Genomic DNA, 21,435 nt, shown 5'->3' with positions numbered 1-21,435 from the left:
ATTAAAACAACCAACTTTTCAACCACCATCTCTAAAAAATTATAAGGATAGGGAATTTTTTTACAACTTTTATATTATTTATTTTCATAATAGAGATAGAACACATTTTAAAGATTCTGCTACAAATGCCCTTAGTGACTTAACTTGAAAATAAAATAAAATAAAAAATCAATTATGTATTAATATTCATAATAAATAACCCATCATAATATTTTTTTAATATTTACCAAGTATAGTTTACAATTTACAAACATAAATATCCATATTTTTTTTGGTATAAATGTTTTTAAATGGATTTATATTTTAAAATGAAAAATTATACAGAAACCATCCAAGGGCATTAGGAAATAACATCATCCCTCCCGAGAAATCTCTTTCGTCGTCTAATCTCCTAGCTTTGCCTTGACCTACTACTAACATCATCAATGGCATCCTCTCTCCGCTTTAACCAGACGACTCTTCTCTCAGCACAAACACACTCCTCCTCAATATCGCAACCCATTAGAACTTCCCTCCTCATACGATGCGGTCCAAGGGGCAACCGCGGTCCACTCGTCAAAGGCAGGGTTCTAAGCATAGAAGCAATCCACGCCGTCCAAGCCCTAAAACGAGCCCACAGATCCGACGACCCATCCAAACTTCAAGAAATCCTATCCAAAACTCTCGTCCGTCTAATAAAAGCAGACCTAATCGCCGCTTTCAACGAGCTTCTCCGTCAAGACAGATTCGACCTAGCGATCGAGGTTTTCTCCGTCGTTCGAGCGGAATCGTGGTACGAGACGAACTTAGGTTTGTATGCAGATCTGGTTTCGGCAATGGCGAGAAAGGGAATGACAGATGATATCGATCGATTGATGGATGAATTGGAGATGGAAGGGAAGATCCCTTGCGAGGATAAGGGTTTGGCGAGGCTTGTCAAGGCATTGATGGCTGCTGAGAGGAAGGAATCGACGGTTAGGATTTATCAGATGATGAGGAAGAGCGGGTGGGGGTTGAATGGACCGGCCGATGAATACGTGGCTAAGGTTTTGACCGAGGGTTTAAGGAGATTTGGTGAAGAAAGATTAGCTTTTGAGATTGATTCTGAATTTGAAACTCTTTCTAAGGGTCGAGGGTTCAATCGTAATTCTATTCGTTAATACCATTTTGTTCTTAACTTAATTAATCTAATATATTACTTTTTAAATATAACTATCATTCTTTTCACAACCTTAACCTATTTAGATATTTTCAATCGTGATTATGTCAAACAAAAAGTTATTCGGCTATTGAGCTTGTAGATTTTCGATAAAAATGATTAGCTTTCCATCATTGATTGACTCCACTGTTTTTTCGGAACAAATTTTAAAAAATGTCGTAATAACAATATTATGAATTATTCAGACAATTATTATCATTGAAAGTTTTACGATTTTTCTTCAACTAAATAGTTAAATAAAAGAACAATCTATATAATCTAATTATATAGGTATATCGAATCAACTACATCATTGCAATTACTTAAGCCTAGGACATCACTCAATTGGAAAAACTTCAATTACCTCTCAGAACCCGTTTTATGGATTCCAGTGAATGATCTGGATCTTATGTTGCGAATTTTACTGGATTTACAATATAAAAATAAATGAGTTGTTGATTCAACCAACTCGTGACATGTTCAACTGGACTAATCATGATACATTTTTTTTTTCAATACACATATCATCAATAAGGATTTCAATATAAAGATTAATACAACTCACTCAAAACGGATTTATCGTTCCACGTAAAAGATAATAAGTTAAAAAAACGGATTTGTGCTAATTTATTAAAAATTAAAAAAAAAAGAAAATAGTAAATTTCTCAATTAAAATTAATGAACCCAAGACGGTTGTTAAAAGACGAGAGTGCCCCTTTGATAAGCAGTAGCAGTTAAGTATAACTATTAGTCCAAGATAGATTTTCGGTTAAGGACACAAACAAAGCTAACAGTGAGAGGAGAAATGGGAAATGAAATCGCTCCTTCCCTGTAGCTTGGGGAGGGAGAAGAAGATTAGAGGAAATCATCATCATCTTCTCTGCAACTATTAACCTCAGAAACATGAGGAGAGAGAGAGGAACCCTAGCTGCATCTTCTTCTTCTTCGAGCAGTTTCGTCCATCCACCGCCTGAAGACGCCTGGCTTGACGCCTATCTAAAATTGCTGCCGCAATGGCAATCTCTTGCTCTCTCCCAACAGGTAAATCTCTCTCTCGCGCGATTCATTTCCCCCTATTCTTTGCATCCATAGCTACTTCTCTGTGATACTGGCGCTTTCTTATCTATTACGTCTTTCTCGGATCATGCCTTATCCAACTCATTCCTCGCTTTTGAGCTAAGGTTTACGTTCTATAGATATATCTAAACTCCCAAAGTCAGGAATTTGACTCTTTATCTTTTCCAGGTCAATTATGCATTCTTTATTAGTACTCTAGTAAACCGCCTTTATTTAGTAGTCCATGTCTGATCACTAATCATTTCACATTAACTCAGTGATTAGAAGCTTCTGAGTGGCACATCATTTAAAGGAAATAAAAAATACACAAGAGTAGGCTCTTGGCCGCTTTTTTCTTGCTTTACAAGTTGCGTATATGGTAAAAACTAGGTTTTTCTGCTTCTCTTTTCATATTATTTTCTCAATTATTCGATTTGATTAGTTGTTTATGTGTTCTAACTCTGACTTTTAAGGTTTTTTTTTTTGCTAACTATCAAGGTTTATCTTTTTCTTTGTTTAGTTAGCGATCCCCATATCAATATCTAGAGTAAACCAGATAGATGCACAAAGACTAGACATTGAAATATCAGCTATGTTGAAGGAGCAATTAGTTAAGGTCTTCTCATTGATGAAGGTATGGGATGAGTCTTATAAATATGTTTATGGACTGGATTAGCATGATAATGACACAATTTTAATGCGGTCCCCTGATTTTTTGTTGTTAGCCAGGATTTTTGTTTCAATTTGAGCCGGAGCTAGATGCTTTCCTTGAATTTCTTATTTGGAGATTCTCTATTTGGGTTGATAAGCCTACACCAGGAAATTCTCTCATGAATTTGAGATATAGAGATGAACGGGCAATTGAACCTCGTGGAAAATGTAAGACTTGTTGAATTGTCTCATCCCAATACTGTTTCCATATTATTATGCTTTTGACTCCTTGTTACTTCCTTTTAACGTAAGACTTGTTGAATTGTCCCATCTCAATGCTGCTTACATGTTATTCTGCTTTTTGACTCCTTATTACTTACATTTATGGATATCTTCCCTACTAGGGATTGATGATTCATTCTTATTTTCTAGTACTTGGAGATATTTGAATATGTAAGGTGATTGGAAGATTTCTGTCTGATTACTTTTTCCAAACAGGTACCTTCAGTTTGTTGATTTACTTCTCTTAATCTTGTGATACATTTTGGAGAAGTCACTACCTATAGATTTGAGCATGTACAAACCTGGCTCGAGTTAAACTTCCATTTCTTATCTACGATTTTGTCAAGGTCCCTTTGGAATATCTTTCACAGAAGTTACGTATCTTTGGCATCTATCAACCTCTTGGGATAAGTAGAACTGCAAATCAAGTACGTGTTTCATAAGTAGGACACAACCAAATACCAAAGGAACCCTTATTCTCCTAGGAGCACAGATTGGTGTGAGACAATCCAAAAGTACTCTGTCACCCTTTCTCATATATTCTTTCTCTTTTTAATGAAGTGTAAGTTTATTAGGTTTTTTCCCAAAATTTTTTTTTTACTAGGTTAATTACAAAAAAGCCCCTGCCTTTTGATAAAAGTAAATATATGACGTATTCTGGATGTTTAGAAGAAGCCACTTATATGAGATTAAAATGTTGAAATTTGGGTCACATAAAATGGGACAAAGAGAGTACTTAGTCTCAAGAAATCTAGGAATCCGTTGTGTTTTAGGCATTTATTATTGTTTTGCTTTAATCATTTGAGCTGATTTATGGTCATTTTGGATCATTCAACCGCCTATTCTACATTTTCAGCATTTCGTTTGATTTTGATCCATTACCTTCAATCCATGGGCTTGAGCCGTTTTTTTTCATTGACAGCAAATGCGAAAGTCACATATGCAGTGGGAAAAAAACTGTTACAAACCAAATAATGTTATAAGTTAAAAATAACATAAAAAAATGGAACATCAAAAGAGGGAGAGTCCCAAACAAAGGACTCAAAGCTCTAAATCAAAAGATCCAAAGAGCTAAGGTCAAGCTTAACTCTCTTGGCGGGTTTGAGCCTTGTAAACTTCCTATTTAAAAGAAACACACAATAAAACTTTCTGTAGGCATAAAAGTTGCCCTGATTGTTTGTTTTGAATTTGCACTCTCATGGAGAATTTTGTCAATTATTATGTTTCCAGTTAGAACAGGCTTGGAAGGACCAGGACTCACAGTTTTTCAGAAGCTGTGGTATTGTGTTGCTACTGTTGGTGGTCAATACTTCTGGACACGTTTACAATCATTTTCTGCCTTCCGCATATGGGGAGATTCTGAACAGGTAATTGACTAACAACTTTTATTAATGAAATTACGTTGGCAACAAAAAGAAGAAATTTAATTGATGCTACTACCAAGAGGGAACTGATTCAATCTTTGTTTATTCATTTAGAGGTCATTGGCTCGTGGCACATGGGTTTTTATACAACGAATAGAAGGATTTTACAGAGCTGCAACCTTTGCCAATTTGCTCATATTTCTGTGCACAGGAAGGTATCTTTTGACTTTTATCATCTTTAGCATCTGTCAACATGTTGAAATGAACCTTGTAATGAAGTTCTAGCTCCCTACTCAGGACTATTTTGTTTTATTTTTCTCTCAATTTTCTGGGACAGGTATAGGAACCTTATAGAAAGACTTCTGCAGGCCAGATTAGTCTATGGTAGTCCCAACATGAATCGAGCTGTTAGCTTTGAGTATATGAACAGACAGTTAGTGTGGAATGAATTCTCGGTAACTATATGGCCTTTATTTTATTTCCATACACTTTGATACAAGTGCTGGTACTAACATAGTCATGCTATTCTGCAGGAAATGCTTTTGTTGCTTCTTCCACTTCTTAATTCATCATCTATAAAAAACATTCTCTATCCATTCTCAAAGGATAAATCATCAAATTCTGCTGCAGATGATACCATATGTCCCATATGCCAATCAAATCCCACTATACCATATCTAGCCCTTCCTTGTCAACACAGGTACATTACTAGTTTATACTTGCCCCTCTTCTAACAATCAAAATCTTCAACTCGAGTTTAATTTGAAAATAATTAGGTATACCATTTCTAGCTCTTCCTTGTCAGCACAGGTAAATTACTAGGTTATACTTGCCCCTCTTCTAACAATCAAAGCCTTCAACTCTAGTTTAATTTAAAAATAATTAGGCAGCTCAGTGACAAGAGGTTGGACTAATGGGCTTATTCCCCTAATGTCTCATGTTTGATTCTCCTTGAAAGCACCAGACGAGTGAAGTGGGTGGACATGATGGTGGGTTGTTGTGCTAGCCTCCTTCAGGATTAGTCGAGGTGCACAAAAAGTTGTCTTACAAAAGAAATTAACTAACAATAATTGGGTAGTTATGGTGGTGGATTACTGTGCTAGTCTATTCCAGGGATTAGTCGAGGTGTACAACAAGTTGTCTTACTAAAAACATTAACCGGAAATAATAATTGTGCCAATCCCCTTCACCTTGAAGCTAAAAGAAAGAAAACAATATTTATCCATGATAGTTCAAGTGGTAAAAGTTTAAAATTAAAGGCGGAAATCTCGGGTTTGATTCTCACTGAAAACACCTTGATTGAAGTTGTGTTAGCCTCTCCTCCATGAAAAATAAACCTTGTGTAAGAAAAAACAGAACCTTTTTAGCTTGTTTAAAGTTTCATGTTCCTTGGTCAACACACTTAATAGGTTCAAATAGGGGGGCACCAAATCCAATCAGACTACTACGCTCTAGAGATAAATCTAATAGTTAAGCATTTTTAGCTGTATTTGTTAGACAGGCCTTGATTAGGCCAAAGATTATGAATGAACATCATTTCATAAGAATTACAAGAAAAGGGTAATGTCAAGTTTTACATCTATTACTTGTTGGGATCTTCTTCTTTTCTTTCCTTTTTTCCGCTGGTGCCCTCTATATGTCTAATGGCAAGTTGGTAAATAAAGAGAAAATCTGCAATATGCATTCTATGCTATATTTAGGTAATATCACCATTTTCCGGAGAAAAAAGTTTTGGGATTCATGCGAATGTCCCAACTCTAGATCAGGGCGGGTTTTCAAAAATTATATTTTAGTAATTCCATATGCTTCGACCCCTACTTGGTGCATTTAAAAAAGAAATCCAATGCTGCTGGTATGAGTTGGGACCCAACACTAATGGGATTGGATATATCCACATCCTTTGAACTGAATAGTGACATATCTGCATATGGGTTTGGTTACTGTTCGAATTAGATTTTAGTTGGTTGAAAATTGAGATAACATCTCCTTTTTGAATACCCAACTGGTAACAGATGTGAAGTTTAACTAACATGGTTTTGCTGGCAGATACTGTTATTATTGCCTTCGGACTCGATGCTCGGCATCTCAATCATTCAGATGTTCAAGATGCAACGAACCCGTGGCTGCAATGCAAAGGCATAGCGCTGTGATTGATGATTCGAATAGGTAAATATTTGGGATTTGGAGTAAAATTTATATGGAGATTTTGTTATATTGGCAGAACTCCTAAGATATTTCTTTGAGGGTGTTTGGGATTCCTTCAAAAAAGCACTATTGATTCCTTTTCTGAAAAAAGCTGGTTTCATTCTTTTGTCAACTTTAAATGTCTCTCATCCGTATTCGTGCTATCATTTGCTTCCTTCCTTTTTCTTCTTAAGACCCGTTTGGATACCAACAAAAAGAAAACGGCTTTCTTAGTTTGTGTGGTTGAGAAATAATTGATCAAGATTCTGATTTTTTTTTAATATTTTTTTTTTTTGTAATGAAAGTGTTTGATGGAGTGTAGGACTTGTTTGGAGAACCAAACTTCAAACAACTATCTTTTTATCCTTCTCAATTCTAAAATGTGCTAGATTATACTTTTTGAACCTTATGTTTTGACCTCTGCCAGAACACCTGCTAATGGATTATAACTAAAGCTTGCTTTTTTATGTTTTGTCTAAAGAGGTTGTATTGATAATGCTATAGAATTATTAATTAGGGTTTGTTTGATTTGGGTATTATTTGGATTTAATCCAAACATCAAGTACTCTTTAATATCATATATCAAGGTAGTTTTGGTTATTTGACATCAAATAATAATAAAACCACATTTATTTTGGGAAATAATTTGAATTTTCTTTTAGGAAATTCCTTAGTAATTGTATTTCCTCTTTATCGATCTAACATCATGTCACAGTATAAATAAGTAGATAAGATCAATCAAGTAGTATGCGTGTTCAAGTATTACTTGTTACATGAAATGGGAACTTTTCTATCTTCTTTTAATGCAAGGGGGAGGAAATAAATATGGATTGAGAAAAAAAAAAACACAACTTTGATTATTTTGTTAAAACACCTTTTCCTATATTTGGAACTTTTTCAGTTACATATTTTTTTAAGCTCAAGTTTAAGTGGAGGTGATGTTAACTTTCAAATTAAAAAAAAATAAAATCAGATACATATGGGTAAAAATTAAACTCAATAGAGGAGACATTTAATTTATTTGGTGTTTTCAACTTTATTTGAATAAAAAAATAAATAGAAAGTATTTCAAAATGGAGCAAATATCAACTATATTTCCCTAGCTAGTTAACAATGATTTACTAGTTTTGTAACATGATATTTGACCCAAAAAGCCATGATATGCTGTTTCAGGTTGAGGTTTATTTTGTGAGATTTTTTTTTTAAAAGAAACAAATAATTGCAACCAATGGCTAAAGTGGCTAAACCAAAACAGAAAGGAAGTAAAAATTTCAAACTCGATTTTCACTACGAAGAGAGCTTAAGGAAACCTCATCTAATCATAAAGTTTTTATTTATTTCATTTTTGGTGATTGGGGTTTATTCATCGCGGAGACTAAGGACTAGTGTGCGAAGAACAACGAGAATATATTATTTACTTATCTAATAAAAACGACTTTATAGACCAAGGACTAAGAACTAGTGTGCGAACAACAACGAGAACATATTATTTACGTATCTAATTTAATAAAAAACGACATTATAAAGTATTTCTTTTCGAGCTTATCCAATGTAAAGGCTTTTATGTGAATTAGTAGGTGACATAAAATATAAATTGTGTTATATTGGAATATTTAAAAAATATACATACATAAAGGTGCCCACATTAAGTACTCAATTATGATATAGGAGTTGAATTGTTATTGGTGTACATATAATTTCTACTAATATATTATAGTTGGTGTTTAGTGTTCTCAATCCAAATTATTGCTTCAATGAAAGAGAAGAAGAGCACTTTCCCACTTTTTCAAGTTTGTACCATATGTATATGATTCTTCTTTTTTTTTTTTCTTTTTTTTTTAAGGATAAACCATATGTATATATCATTTTTAAAAGGATAAACCATATGTATATATCATTTTTAAAAGGATAAACCATATGTATATATCATTTTTTTAAAAGTATAAACCCTATACATATGTCTATCTATTCTTAGGGCAAATATATATATAATGGTGAAACATTTAATTTTATTTATCAGGAAGTTATTAAAATTTAAATATAATCAATAAGTGAGAACAAAATCTTTACTAAAATTATTTGAGCTTAATCAATATAGTTAATTCAAATCTTATTTGCGCATTTCAAAACAATGCATACATACCCAAATCTTCCAAGTAAAAATGCCAAATACTAATAAGAAACTAAAAAACCATAATTTTATTAAGATATAGTTAACAATGAATATATATACAAATTTTATAATTATAAATTTCATAAAGCATTCATAAAATTACTTATAACAATTATTGTGTTTACTTTAAGAAGAAAGTTCATTAAATTAAATCTATATTTAATGTGAAGATTAGTATCAAAATGATTATTTCTCATAATAATAATAATAATAATAATAATAGAAACTAGTACAACATGATGAAGCACAAAACCCTAAAATCATCTAAAAACAAAACATCAATCTTCTAGACACTAAGATAGTCTATATGAAGTCTTCCATGTTTAATGAAGTGATTCTTTTGCATTAATTTAAATATAAGTGGAAATTTAACAAATCCATTCCCCAATCAATTGAGCTCCATAAACCATTTGTTATTTAGGGCAAAAAGAAAGTACCCATCAGCTTTTTCCATGTCCCAACTTTACAATAAAGCTAAAACAAGAATGAATGTAAACAATAAACAAGTAAAAGAAGAGAAAAAAGAAAAATTAAATAAAGGGAAAGATAGAAAAAAAAAATTGTGTAAAGTTTCTCCAAACCACAAATAAGTGTATTGTTGACATAATTGGCTCTCTTCCACTCCTTGCCTGTGAAAGCATCACAAGGGCCCGTTTGGCTGCGCACCCATCAACAAGGAAAGCAAAGCTAAGAGAGTAGTACTACTGAAGTGGGGAGAAGAAGGGATTTTGGGTTAGGAATGATGGAAGGAAACCCTAATTGGTGGAACTTGAACAACATGATGAGATCACAAGCTTCATTTTCACCATGTTCTTCTTTCTTTGATCAACAGCATACTACTTCTGATTCTGATCATACTTCTTCAAACTCTTATGTTGATGGCCAAGAACAATTTCCACAATCATGGAGCCAACTACTCATGTATATACCTCTCTCCCTTTCTCATATATATATATATACCAACTAGCTTCTTAATTAGACTCCCTTTTGTTCTTGTTTCACTTTTTTCTTTTTTAAATTTACTTTCCTTATCCTCCATAGAATGCAAATTTGTGGGAATATAATGGTTCATGTTTGTAAAGCTCTAGTTTTCCTTGACAAGTTGTTATTTAAGGTTTCTACATATATATCAATCATCCATGACAATTTGTGTTGTCCTCATTGCATGATCTACTAGCTTTGAGTTGTACTTTCTTTTGATCTTTTATGAAACTTATGATTCATTATTATTTTTGTTGTATTTTTCCAGATTTTCAATGTTTATCCTAGAAGATAGATGCTTGTCGCCTTTTGCAAAAATAAGGATCAATGAAATGGTTTCATCCTTTCAAAAGAAAAGAAAAAACTTCCATGAAAATTGATTTTTTGTCTGTCTTAACATATGGATCTTTCAAAAAGTACTTAAATATTTGAACAAAGATTAAATCTTTGTTAAAATAAGAGCATCTAGTTATAACTAGCTAGCTATGAATTAATTGATGATTAATTTCAAATTTTGTTATAGGGGTGGAATGGCTAATGAAGAAGAAGGTGGTAACCACTCAATTAGTCAATTACAAGGAAAGAACATGGAAACTGATAACTGGGAGTATCATCATGATCAAACCTTAAACCCTTTGTCCAATTTAAGGTTTCTTGCTGTTGATGCAAAGGAATCGGTTGCACCATCTATTCTCGACGTTCATGGCGGAGATGATTCTTATCATCGAGAAACATTAATGCTTCAGACATGTATTAGTATTAATAATTCTAGTATTGTTCATGTTACCAATGATCCTAGTATGTCTCAAGAATCATTTATAAGCAACGGCTCAGTCGATATCTCGAATAATACAAAGAAATCTGTTGTAGTCTCCAGAAGACAACAAATTACAGAACATGGTTCCACATCTAAGGTGAAATTAGTATTAATTTTATGATGAACTTTTATTTGAAGACTGATGATTTATTTAAAATTGATTTTTTGTTTTTGTTTTGTTTTGTTGTATAACAAGTGTAACAGCATGGTCACAGGTGTAGTTCATAAGAAACCTAGGGTTCAGTCTTCAAGCCAACCACCTCTCAGGGTAATTAATTCATCTAATCTTTCAGTACTAATTAATTAATCATATATATATCATGAATCTTTAATTCTGAAATGAAACTTGCAGGTCAGAAAGGAGTTAGGAGATAGAATAACAGCTCTCCATCAAATAGTTTCTCCATTTGGAAAGGTACTTATATTAATTAGTTCTTGATGATAATCAATTAATCATCACCATAATTGATCATTGGTTAGATCAATGAATGGCCCATTATAAAAATCTCATTCTTTTTAAAAGAAAATTGTTATAACTTTGGAGACAATAGTACTTCCTTAAGTGATGAAAGCTCAAAAGAGGTTGCTTTTAGGGTTTTGTCATTTAGCTTTAAAGAAGAAGACTGAAATGAAAATGGAAAGAAGGCAAAGTAGATGGAAAATAGGAATGTCATGTAATCAGTGTTACTTTTATTTATTTATTTTTATTGATTTTGCAGACTGACACTGCTTCTGTTCTGCTTGAAGCAATTGGGTGCATCAGATTCCTTCAGGGACAAATTCAGGTTAATTATTATAATCAATATATATATATACTCTTTCTTCTCCACCCACCATTGTTATGCTGTTGTTCTATCTAGCTATTAGCTATGATTATTGAAATGTCTAAAGTACAGTGAAAAAGAAAGAAAGAAAGAAAGAACATGCATATAATATAATATAATATATGATGTTAAAGTTACAGTCTTTGGTCTCATTGGAGTCATAAATATTGCAGGCTCTCAGCTCCCCATATTTGGACAATTCAGGATCAACAAACATCAGGCACCATCATCCATTCTCTCATGTAAGGAGAAACCCTAGACCTTGTTTGATCTTGGATTATTTTTCCAGTTAGTTTTTTATATACATATATAAAAAAATAGATTGTTTTTTGTATTTAATGTTAAAATTTTATAAAAATAAAAATAAAAGATGGGTAATTTGATAAATTGATTCTATTATTACATAAAATATTAAATTACTATAAGTTTATATTTATTTGATCATTTTTACCTACATCAAACAAACAAGAATTTTCAAATAATCCAGATGAAACAATTATATATGTGATTAAAATTATGAAATTACATAGACATGCTAGAAGAGAGAAAAGGGAAAGAAGTGATGGGAATATTCTCCTTTTTACAAACATTACATAGATCGAGTTGATTAATTAGACTGGTCTACTTTTTACTTTCCTCAGGTTCAAGGAGAAATAAATTATGCATTTCATTTTGATCAGGTATATATATAAATAGATTCAAAAAATTATGAAATATTATTTTTTTTGTTGGATGAGTAATTATTTAATCTATATTAGGAAGAAGAGGATGGTGGAAAAGACTTGAGAAGTAGAGGATTGTGTTTGGTTCCAATTTCTTCCATTAATAATAATAATAATAATGAGATAGAAAGTAACATCAAAGGAGGAGCTGCTGCTGATTTCTGGGTAACTCAAGGCCTTGGTGGAGGTTTTTGATGATTAATTAATTATTAATATGTTTGGCTGCACAATAATGACCAACTTCAATATATAATATATATATGATTAATTAATTTAGCCCACCACTTTATTTTGTGTTTGTTTTAATTATATAGTATAATTAGTACCTACTAGCTAGCATAGGTGAGCACTCAATCTCTCTTAAGATATGCTAATTACAAGGCTTGAATGAATATTGCTCATTAATTATGCTATTTCTCATTTTCATTATTTTGTATATTATTATGTATTTTTTAAGGAATTATTCTAAGCTTATAGTTTGTCCAAGTTTCTATCATGCATATAATCAAACTGAAAATGTCCAAATAAAAAATAAGTGATTTTTTTTGTATCAACTCTACTTAGGCTACATCTGAAAGAAATTATGGTGAGCATTTGTTTTGGGATAGTAGATGATATTAAAGAAAAAAAATTGTCAAAAAAACTGAGAATATAATAGAAAAGTGCATATTTATATTTGAATGAAAATGAAAATGAAAATGAAAAGAATATATTATTATTTTTTTATAATTTTGGAAGTTATCAATCTTAATTATTCTAATGATTCTTGACATAACTTTTTTTTTATTAATTGTGTATTTCCCAAAAGAAAATGATAAAGAAGTTTATTGATAAATGTAAATGACTCAACATGAATCATCTGCTATGAGATCTCTATCTAGATGGAGTGTCAAATTTGTGAAAATATATTATTTTATTTGAAAGAATAAAACACATCTCATTTCATATATTTGAAAATTATGAATTTATTAAAAAGATAATTCAATTTAAATTATGACATAATTTATTATAAATCGTGCATAATAAACTCAAACAGCTATCAATAAGATCATCAAAGTTTATATTCAAAAAAAATGAAGGTTGATAATTGAAAAAAAAAAACATATATATGAAAAGTTATATTGATTTGAATTTCAATTTTAAGGAATCATTAGGTTTATTTTTATATTAGTCCATACTTGTAACTTAGATTGGCCATTTTGCCTCGATATATAATAGTTAAAATACTTTTAACAAATATGGAAATTATGCTGTTATAGTTGATCACAGAAGTAGTTAAATTATTAGTCAAACATGTTCAAAATTGTTATTGTTTTTTTATTTTATTGGGTTTTTTTAAAATAAAAATATTGTTTATAGAAATTAAGTTATTTAAATTTTGAGTTGATTGAATTATTATAATATATATTTTTTCATTTTTATAAAAAAAAAATAAGGGTATTTTACTTAATAAATTAATTGACTAAAGTTGTTGAAAAAAAAGGTGATAATAACATTTTTAGTAAAAATTTCCAAGAAACTCAACATTCTAAAAATACTTAGAAAATAAAATCAAAATCATTTAAAACTTATTCTTCTAAAATAATCTACTTGTCACAATGACAAGATTAACAAGAAATTATAAAAATGAGTTAACCAAGTGCAAGTGGCTAGGGTTATGCTTTCGCAGTGCTGACAATAAAAATTACGTCAGCATAATATTCTTATATATTATTTTTTTTATGAATAAATTAAGATGAACTCCATCCATGTTCAGCTTTAAGGAAATAATTCTATTGAATAATAAACTTCCAACTTTACTCAAAAGTTCATACTGAGGCCAGAGTCGACTTTCCAACTTTGATAATACCCTTAACTACAGAGAAGAAATACCCAAAATGCCCATGACAATTGACAATTCAAGACCAGGAAAAGATTCAGCAAGGGTAGTGATAAATTATTTCTTAGATAATGTCAAAATTGTATTTCATTTAGAGGCTTTCAATAATCTATTAGATAGTATAAACAGTAATAATAGAATTGCTAATTATAAGAAATACTAACTAGTGACAATGAACAAATCATTGATTATTAATTATTCCCATATATGGTTTCCATAGAAACTGATTTTACTTTTTTTTAAAGAAGTTATGGCCCTCCATCAGCTGCTAATTTCTTTTTCAGCTCTTTCTTGTTCACCTGAAAATTGAAGACAAAATCCATCCCGCCTTGTTTAAATTGTAATAGAGAATAAGATAACATACTCTCAATAGGGTAATTAACTCACCTTGCCCATAGCATTTCGAGGAAGTGAATTCCACAAGAATAGCCTTGTAGGTAGCTGTAAAAAATATATACTATATCAATGAATCCAATTTCTTTTCTTTTTTTAACTTATAAGTCATCGTAATCATATATTGGTGCAAGAATAAAAAAGAAGGTGCAAGCTTTCATTTCACAGGGTCTAAGAGACATGATCAAGTTCAATATCTATGTTTGATGTAGCATGCTTTGTTACTTAACCTAAGCAGATTTGAGTACTTTTTTTCTCATATAACCTAGGTTGGTAATAAAAAACAGTAAGAAAATACTTCATTTAGCAAGTAGAGTTGAAAATAAGTGATGAACTTTAAGTCAAGTTTACTTGGAGCTTGTTTTGATGTAGATTATTTGAATTTAATCCAGATAAATTACCATTCACATCAACTAAAATATCCTAACTTGTTTTACTATATTCTTTAAAACATTTATACAAGATATTTTCATCCAAACCCAAATAACATTTCTTTTTCATTAAAAAAAAATGGTTAATTTCGAAAAACCTTGCATTGAGTAATTCCTTAGTGTGGAACACTTGTTGAATTATACTTCAAATTATAGAAATTTATTTTTTATAATATTTTATACTAAACATATAATATATTGGATTAATGAAAATGTTATACTTAATTTTACAATTTTATCAAACAACCCTAGTGTTCAAAGACCTGCTGTTTCGATTCTAACAGCACATAGATTAAAAGTTTTGGAGAAAAAAACATGGCCTTGTCTGTTTTTGTCGTTTTGTTCATGAGTTGAGTTCACTTTCAGTGATTTTAGTTTTTCTTTTTCCATATAGTAAATATTCTATAAACAGTTTATTATAAATTTGAAATTAATAAATAGCCACACATACCTTATACGGAGCTAATCGCTCCTTTGCCCAACCACTTAGCTCTTCCAAGCTAAGAGCAGGTTTCAGCTCTTCCTCTCTTTGTAATTTCGTCTCCGCTTCAGGTACAATTATTGCACATACAGCTTCTCCATAGGTTTCGTCAGGTAAGCCCAACACACAGCATTCTGATACTGCTGAATGCTGCCAAGAGGAAATGAAAATTAACTCAGAGATCAATATCTATGGTAGAGAATACAACATAGTTGGATTTAAAAGCCACAATTACCTCTAAAAGAACAGATTCAATTTCTAATGCAGATAACTTGTATCCTCCAACTTTCATAATATCAGCACTAGTACCTGAAATCATTTTTAAGAATGTTGCATTGAATGTCTCTTAACAAATACATCTAAAGTAACATCCAATAAGAAATTAAGCTTTCTTACGGCCCAAAATAATGAAGTATCCATCTTCGTCCACTTTAACAGCATCTCCAGTCTTGAAGAATCCATCCTCAATGAAGGATTCCTTAGTTACCTATCAAGTCATTCATTTCACATATGTCAGAACGATAAAAATGAGGGAAATTAAGTTATGTAATTTCACATCTAGTTTACAAGTTAGAATATGTCTTTCATGGTTTGATTAAATCAAGCTTCTTTAGTGGAGAATGGGAGACCTATATTAACCGTCAAACCTGACCATACAGATCTGTTATATGATATATCACGAGCAGATATGCAAAGCAAGTACCTCAGGAAGTTTCCAGTATTCTTTAAACAACGAAGGGCTCTTGATGCAAAGTTCACCCACTACCGATGTGTCGTCACTATGACCATCTTCTGGAAGTATCTTGGTCTATCAGAAAAAAAAGTACTAGGAAATGTTATCCCTGAAAAAACCTTCATTTCTTTTACTAAAGGTAAAAGACAAAATTTAAAATATCAAGTTTATGCAAAAACCAATGATTCAATGGTATCACAGTTTTATCCCGATGCTGGAGTTTATCGGATCTTTACAAGAAAAGCTGCTAATTTCAATAAAAGATAGTATATGGACTAACGACCATGAATAATGATAAAGAAAGGATTGAGATAAAAGTCAATTGCAGACCTGCACCCCAGGAAATGGCTTGCCTACAGTGCCTGCTTTCCTTACGCCACTTAAGGGATTTGAAATGCCCATGATAAACTGCAAACATCACAAAAAATGATAACTATGTATTGGACAAAGGAGTAGTATGTCAATTTACTTCTTAACATAATTGTATCACACCTCAGTCATGCCATATCGTTCCAAAAGGCGATGACCAGTAATAGTCTCCCATTGCTGCATAATGGGAAAGGGAAGTGCAGAAGAGCCACACATCTGGACAGGGAAGAAAGAAAATTATTCCCATAACTCATTCCAAAAAACCTTATTCGATCGATACAAAGAATTTCATATTATGTTGAAATATTTTCATCTTAGGCCTGAAAATCATAACTATGAAAAATATCAGTCCTAGATGGTACAAGATTTTATATTTTTCTTCATTTAATTGCATAGAAGGCATATCACATGGGCCTCAATCACTAGTTAATAATAATGTCAAATTCCAATACCTAAAAACCAAGGAACAAAAACCATTCTTGTATGAACTAGGAACTCCTTAGCTGCTTACCATTAGCCGTAACTTGCTTGCAGCTGAAGCACAGTAAGCTTGTGACTCAGGATCCATTGCCTCGTAACCTTGTATTAACCGAGTATATATTGTTGGAACCTAGATATCAGAAAGAGCATACTGAAGCTGTAAGCTAAAATTCAGGGATGTCTAATTAGATCATTTTTATGAGAGATTCAGTTTAATGCTAAATATAGTCTATTTTAACCTAATATACAAAGTTCTTTAATCAAACAAAAAGCCTCAACAGTGGGCAGTATAAAAAAAGTGAATGTCTAACAAGTCAAAATCCCATAAAAGTAATGAACGCCTCTTGTATTGTCTTTTCCCTTATTAAATATTTCATAAAATCTCAGTACTCTACTTACACCGGTGAAAACAGTTATTGCATCATCCGCCTTTGTTCCATCTCTTGGATATGATTCTCTCCATCTCTGCCAGATTCCTCTAACACTAAATTTTGGCATGAACTCAACCTTCACAAAGGAAAAGTCAAAACAGAATTTAGTGAAGCTTAAGAAATAACTACGCAAAAAAAGAACATGAACAGCTTGAGAGATTTTACCGCTGAACCAGCATACAGTGGAGCCAGTAGAGCATTGAAAAGCCCATGGACATGTATGATAGTTAAGGAATAAGAACAAAGTATTAAGGAGAGTCTATATCAGATATCTTTCGAGACAATATAATCACGAGAACATATCGTCATCTGATAACAAAGGAATGGAGATTCTAAGAGCATAACTAAATGGTATTTTGTGGATATGATGCAATGGTAGACAGTGCAAAAATTGGTCAGCAGATGTATATGCCCATGCTTCCGATAACATTTGAACCTGAGAATATTCGAAGCAAAATGTTACTAGGTTAGAAAACCACACTACAGTCTAGAAAGAAAAATTTTGCACAAGAAGAAAGAACATGAATGTAAGGCCTTGATATAAATATATATTCCCTCCTTAGAAAACCTAAATCATATTATAAGTTTCGATGTTAGGTAAGTAGATTTCATTATTATGTATTTATTTTTTTCTTCCCCCTGCTTTCATTTAGATAACTTCATGGGTCAAACAATTTTTAATAATATAACTCACTAAATTATTTACAGGTGGGTAATATACTTATACATTTTCTAATGGATAGTTGATTGTCTTGTAAGTTGCTTGAGCTATACGGTTTATATATAACAATAAACAAGATTTTACACTGTCACCACACTATGACACTAATCAATATTCAAGCCTTCCACCTCTTCACATTTAATACTAACCCTTGGTTCATTAATTCTTCATTCCATATATTCCTCACGACAAACAGCCAAGATCATCTCTATTTCCAAATTAAGAAGTTCAACCACCTATCCTCAATTAGGATTAGGTTTTCCGGGTTGAGCTTTGGACCTATTCAATGAATCCAAACAGGTTGTGACTCTAGGGCTGGACTCCGAAAAGTGCCCAACCTAATATGTGCTCGAGATTATTTATGCAACAAAATATTTCTCCAAATTTCATTTCATATTTCTACCCAAAAACATTTCCAAAATATGAAAATCATTTAGTCCATTTTCCACACTCATGTCTTCCTGCACCGCTTTTTACTTGCTTGTCTTTAACCCGATCCTTATTCTAGTCTTACTTTTGGGTGTCTACACCACACAAGCATAGTGAGACTAATGACAGCAAGTAAACATTTTATATCAAAACTATAATTTATAATAGTATAGAGTGAAATTATGCATAAAAATGATACTTGACTTTGAAATTAAAGAAATGAGAAAACTTCCTTTTTATTTAATAAAAGTATGATCTCGTACATTAAAATAAAAACAAATCATAAATTTTATACTAGTTTAAATACTTTTATGTATGGTCTAAGTTGCCCCGGACTCGAAATGCGGGATCGGGGATGTCTCAATGAATCTCTATTTAACATAGTAAAAAATTGTCAAAAGGGAATACACCAAGACAACTGCATAACCAAATGATAGTCTGCAGTCCCAATAAAGAAACAAAACCAAATCAATTTTAGCAGTTAAGTTCTCTATAGGTCTGATTAATGGTATTGATATGAATTTCCGTGACCCCATATTGTACAAGCAGAATGAAACCTGAGACTATAAAAATGTCTGTACAACACAAGGCATGTACCTGTGCTAGGATGCCTTTATGTGTATGCACTGCTCCTTTAGGTTTACCTGTAGTGCCACTAGTATATATGATCAGGGCTGGATCCTCTCCTGTTTAAACCCACAAATCGTAAAAGAGAAAACTTATAAGATTTCTGCACAATTATAATGCAATTAAGACCATAACAACGCAATGGAATATGTACAACTACATGAATGACGGAACCCCCCACAGAGATACAAATATGCTAGAATACATGATGGTACATAATAGTAACAAAGAAACAACCTTGGACATGGAACAAATCTCCAAACTTGTCCAATTCTTTCTTATGCAACTCGTTATCCTCACTAACCCTCAAAGATGCATCAGCAACAGGAGAAATAAGGGAAAACAGAGCAGATGTTTTAGCGGCAACATTTTGCATCAGCTCAGAATAGTCTTCGGTGCTTAAAATCATTGATATATCCTAACAATGGAAAACACATTAGAAGTCTGCATGTAAAAAAAGAATCATTCTACCATTGAATGGTACCTATGATAATTAAAGCACGATGACTATAGTTTTAGAGATAACACAACTGACATCAACTGTAATTTATCACACATAATGAAAAATATAGATGGTGTTAACAGAGATCCAAACAGCATGATCACATTCTTATAACCGGTTAAAAAGAGAATTATGTGAAAGCAGAGTGGATGTTAACAGAGAAAGAACATGGGCAGACCGAATCATTCATAACATGCATGAGCTCAGTTTCTGGGTAGCTCAGTGCAAGCGGAACAGCAACACCACCACTTAACCACGTTCCTAAAATTCCAGCAACAAACTCGGCAGAAGGCTTAGCTACAATTCCTATCCTAGCTCCACCAAGATTGTAATTCTCATTCTTACTATCCACCTGTAAATATTCAAAAGAGCCAATCAGTAAACTATACCCAGTTTCAAGAAACGTGCCATAATTTTGAGAAGCACTCTTTAATTTTAGAAGTTACAGTTTGAAGATCACCTTACTACTTAAGAGCTTTGATATGTTATATGCAGATGAAAGTAGTTGACTGTAACTGTAGCTCTTCTGATCAGCCCTTATAGCAACACGGTCACCACAAGACGTAGAACCCATTCCTGAAAACTCTTTCATAAAATTCATACCTGTGTTTTCTCTCGAAGCTGCAGAGGAAATCAATCAATCAATCAATCAATCAAATAAACAAACAAACAATCAATCAAACAGGGAATAGAAGCTTACTGGAGGAGGAGGATGATGAATGCCGGGGAGAGGAGTAAAAACGTAGACTAGGGTTAGGAAGAGATTTAAAGGAAAGAAAGCGAGAGAAAGAAGTAGATGGCTGCTCAAGACATGAAGATGAAGAAGGGTAGCAGGCGGTGTAAAGAGGTCTGAGGTAGTTGAAGGCGTTTAATAAACTTGAACTCATTGCTTCTTTTCCTACCTTCTCAAATGATAATTATTATTAATGGCGGGGCGGCTCTCTTCGGTATTATCTGTGATTTGTGATTGATTATTACGAGTCAGACTGACTATTGGGTTTTGTGGGTTTGGTTGGAGGACAAGGAAGAAACGTGAATGCTATTTATGGAGAAACTCAAAGTTTCAGCCTTCCTTTTACATTCATACCAGTACTGGTTTTGTTTTTTGTTTTTTATTAAAACAACCCAGCTAGTTTTGCATCCAAAACAAAAAACCAAGGGGAAAACATACTCAATTCATTATCAGAGTTTGTTTACTTGTGAGTTTAACATAAATTTTGTGTTTGATCGAAAATATGAAATGGATTAACCATAAAAATGAAATTTTCTTGGTGTTAGAATTCAAGTTCAACAAAATATTTCAACGTCATCATTCTATTATCTATATATATATAATGATGCTTAATTTTTAAAGTGTCCGAATTGCCGGGTCGAGAGCTGTGGTTAATTTGGATACTTGGGTCGGATTGTGGGTTGACCCGTTTTTAAATTTAAAACGGTTAAAAATAAAATTAAAAATGCTAGAGGTATGTTTCGAACTTGCAACCTAACAAAACAAGTACAACTCTTTAACCAACTAGGCTACAAAGACTTTATGTTTTAAATTTAACACCAAATTTGATAAACGCGGGACGTTTTAATATTAATATAAGTTCAACTTTTTAACTAACTAATCTATATATATATAATGATGCTTAATTTTTAAAGTGTCCGAATTGCCGGGTCGAGAGCTGTGGTTAATTTGGATACTTGGGTCGGATTGTGGGTTGACCCGTTTTTAAATTTAAA

General features: G+C 32.2%; 4 protein-coding genes across 4 annotated transcripts; 3 read left to right on the top strand and 1 right to left on the bottom strand.

Annotated features, from left to right (window-relative positions):
• The first annotated feature begins 325 nt into the window (after positions 1–325).
• Positions 326–1,191, top strand: LOC124914482 (protein THYLAKOID ASSEMBLY 8, chloroplastic). The gene has a single exon (XM_047455039.1). The coding sequence runs from the start codon at positions 426–428 to the stop codon at positions 1,137–1,139; it is 714 nt and encodes a 237-aa protein (XP_047310995.1). The 5' UTR covers positions 326–425; the 3' UTR covers positions 1,140–1,191.
• A 740-nt stretch (positions 1,192–1,931) lies between these two features.
• Positions 1,932–6,847, top strand: LOC124916514 (peroxisome biogenesis protein 2-like). The gene is made up of 8 exons (XM_047457240.1): positions 1,932–2,218; positions 2,754–2,867; positions 2,959–3,112; positions 4,397–4,533; positions 4,645–4,745; positions 4,868–4,985; positions 5,064–5,230; positions 6,577–6,847. Exons 1-8 carry the CDS (start codon positions 2,081–2,083, stop codon positions 6,698–6,700), a joined length of 1,053 nt encoding a protein of 350 aa, XP_047313196.1. The 5' UTR covers positions 1,932–2,080; the 3' UTR covers positions 6,701–6,847.
• A 2,218-nt stretch (positions 6,848–9,065) lies between these two features.
• Positions 9,066–12,525, top strand: LOC124915614 (transcription factor bHLH68-like). Its single transcript, XM_047456372.1, has 8 exons — positions 9,066–9,808; positions 10,392–10,782; positions 10,882–10,953; positions 11,038–11,100; positions 11,405–11,470; positions 11,683–11,751; positions 12,151–12,189; positions 12,268–12,525. Exons 1-8 carry the CDS (start codon positions 9,627–9,629, stop codon positions 12,424–12,426), a joined length of 1,041 nt encoding a protein of 346 aa, XP_047312328.1. The 5' UTR covers positions 9,066–9,626; the 3' UTR covers positions 12,427–12,525.
• Positions 12,526–13,982: 1,457 nt separating this feature from the next.
• Positions 13,983–20,737, bottom strand: LOC124915648 (probable CoA ligase CCL8). Its single transcript, XM_047456403.1, has 17 exons — positions 20,408–20,737; positions 20,168–20,328; positions 19,886–20,059; positions 19,443–19,623; positions 19,176–19,264; positions 17,795–17,864; positions 17,594–17,646; positions 17,397–17,504; positions 17,029–17,127; positions 16,641–16,733; positions 16,479–16,556; positions 16,119–16,223; positions 15,812–15,902; positions 15,651–15,724; positions 15,386–15,565; positions 14,498–14,551; positions 13,983–14,409 (listed from the first exon to the last, which is right to left on the bottom strand). The coding sequence occupies exons 1-17, from the start codon at positions 20,592–20,594 to the stop codon at positions 14,359–14,361; spliced, it is 1,848 nt and encodes a 615-aa protein (XP_047312359.1). The 5' UTR covers positions 20,595–20,737; the 3' UTR covers positions 13,983–14,358.
• Between the last annotated feature and the right edge of the window lie 698 nt (positions 20,738–21,435).

The sequence above is a fragment of the Impatiens glandulifera genome, chromosome 9 (assembly GCF_907164915.1).
Source record: "Impatiens glandulifera chromosome 9, dImpGla2.1, whole genome shotgun sequence".
NCBI lineage: Eukaryota > Viridiplantae > Streptophyta > Magnoliopsida > Ericales > Balsaminaceae > Impatiens > Impatiens glandulifera.
This window is presented reverse-complemented; position numbering and strand designations above follow the sequence as displayed.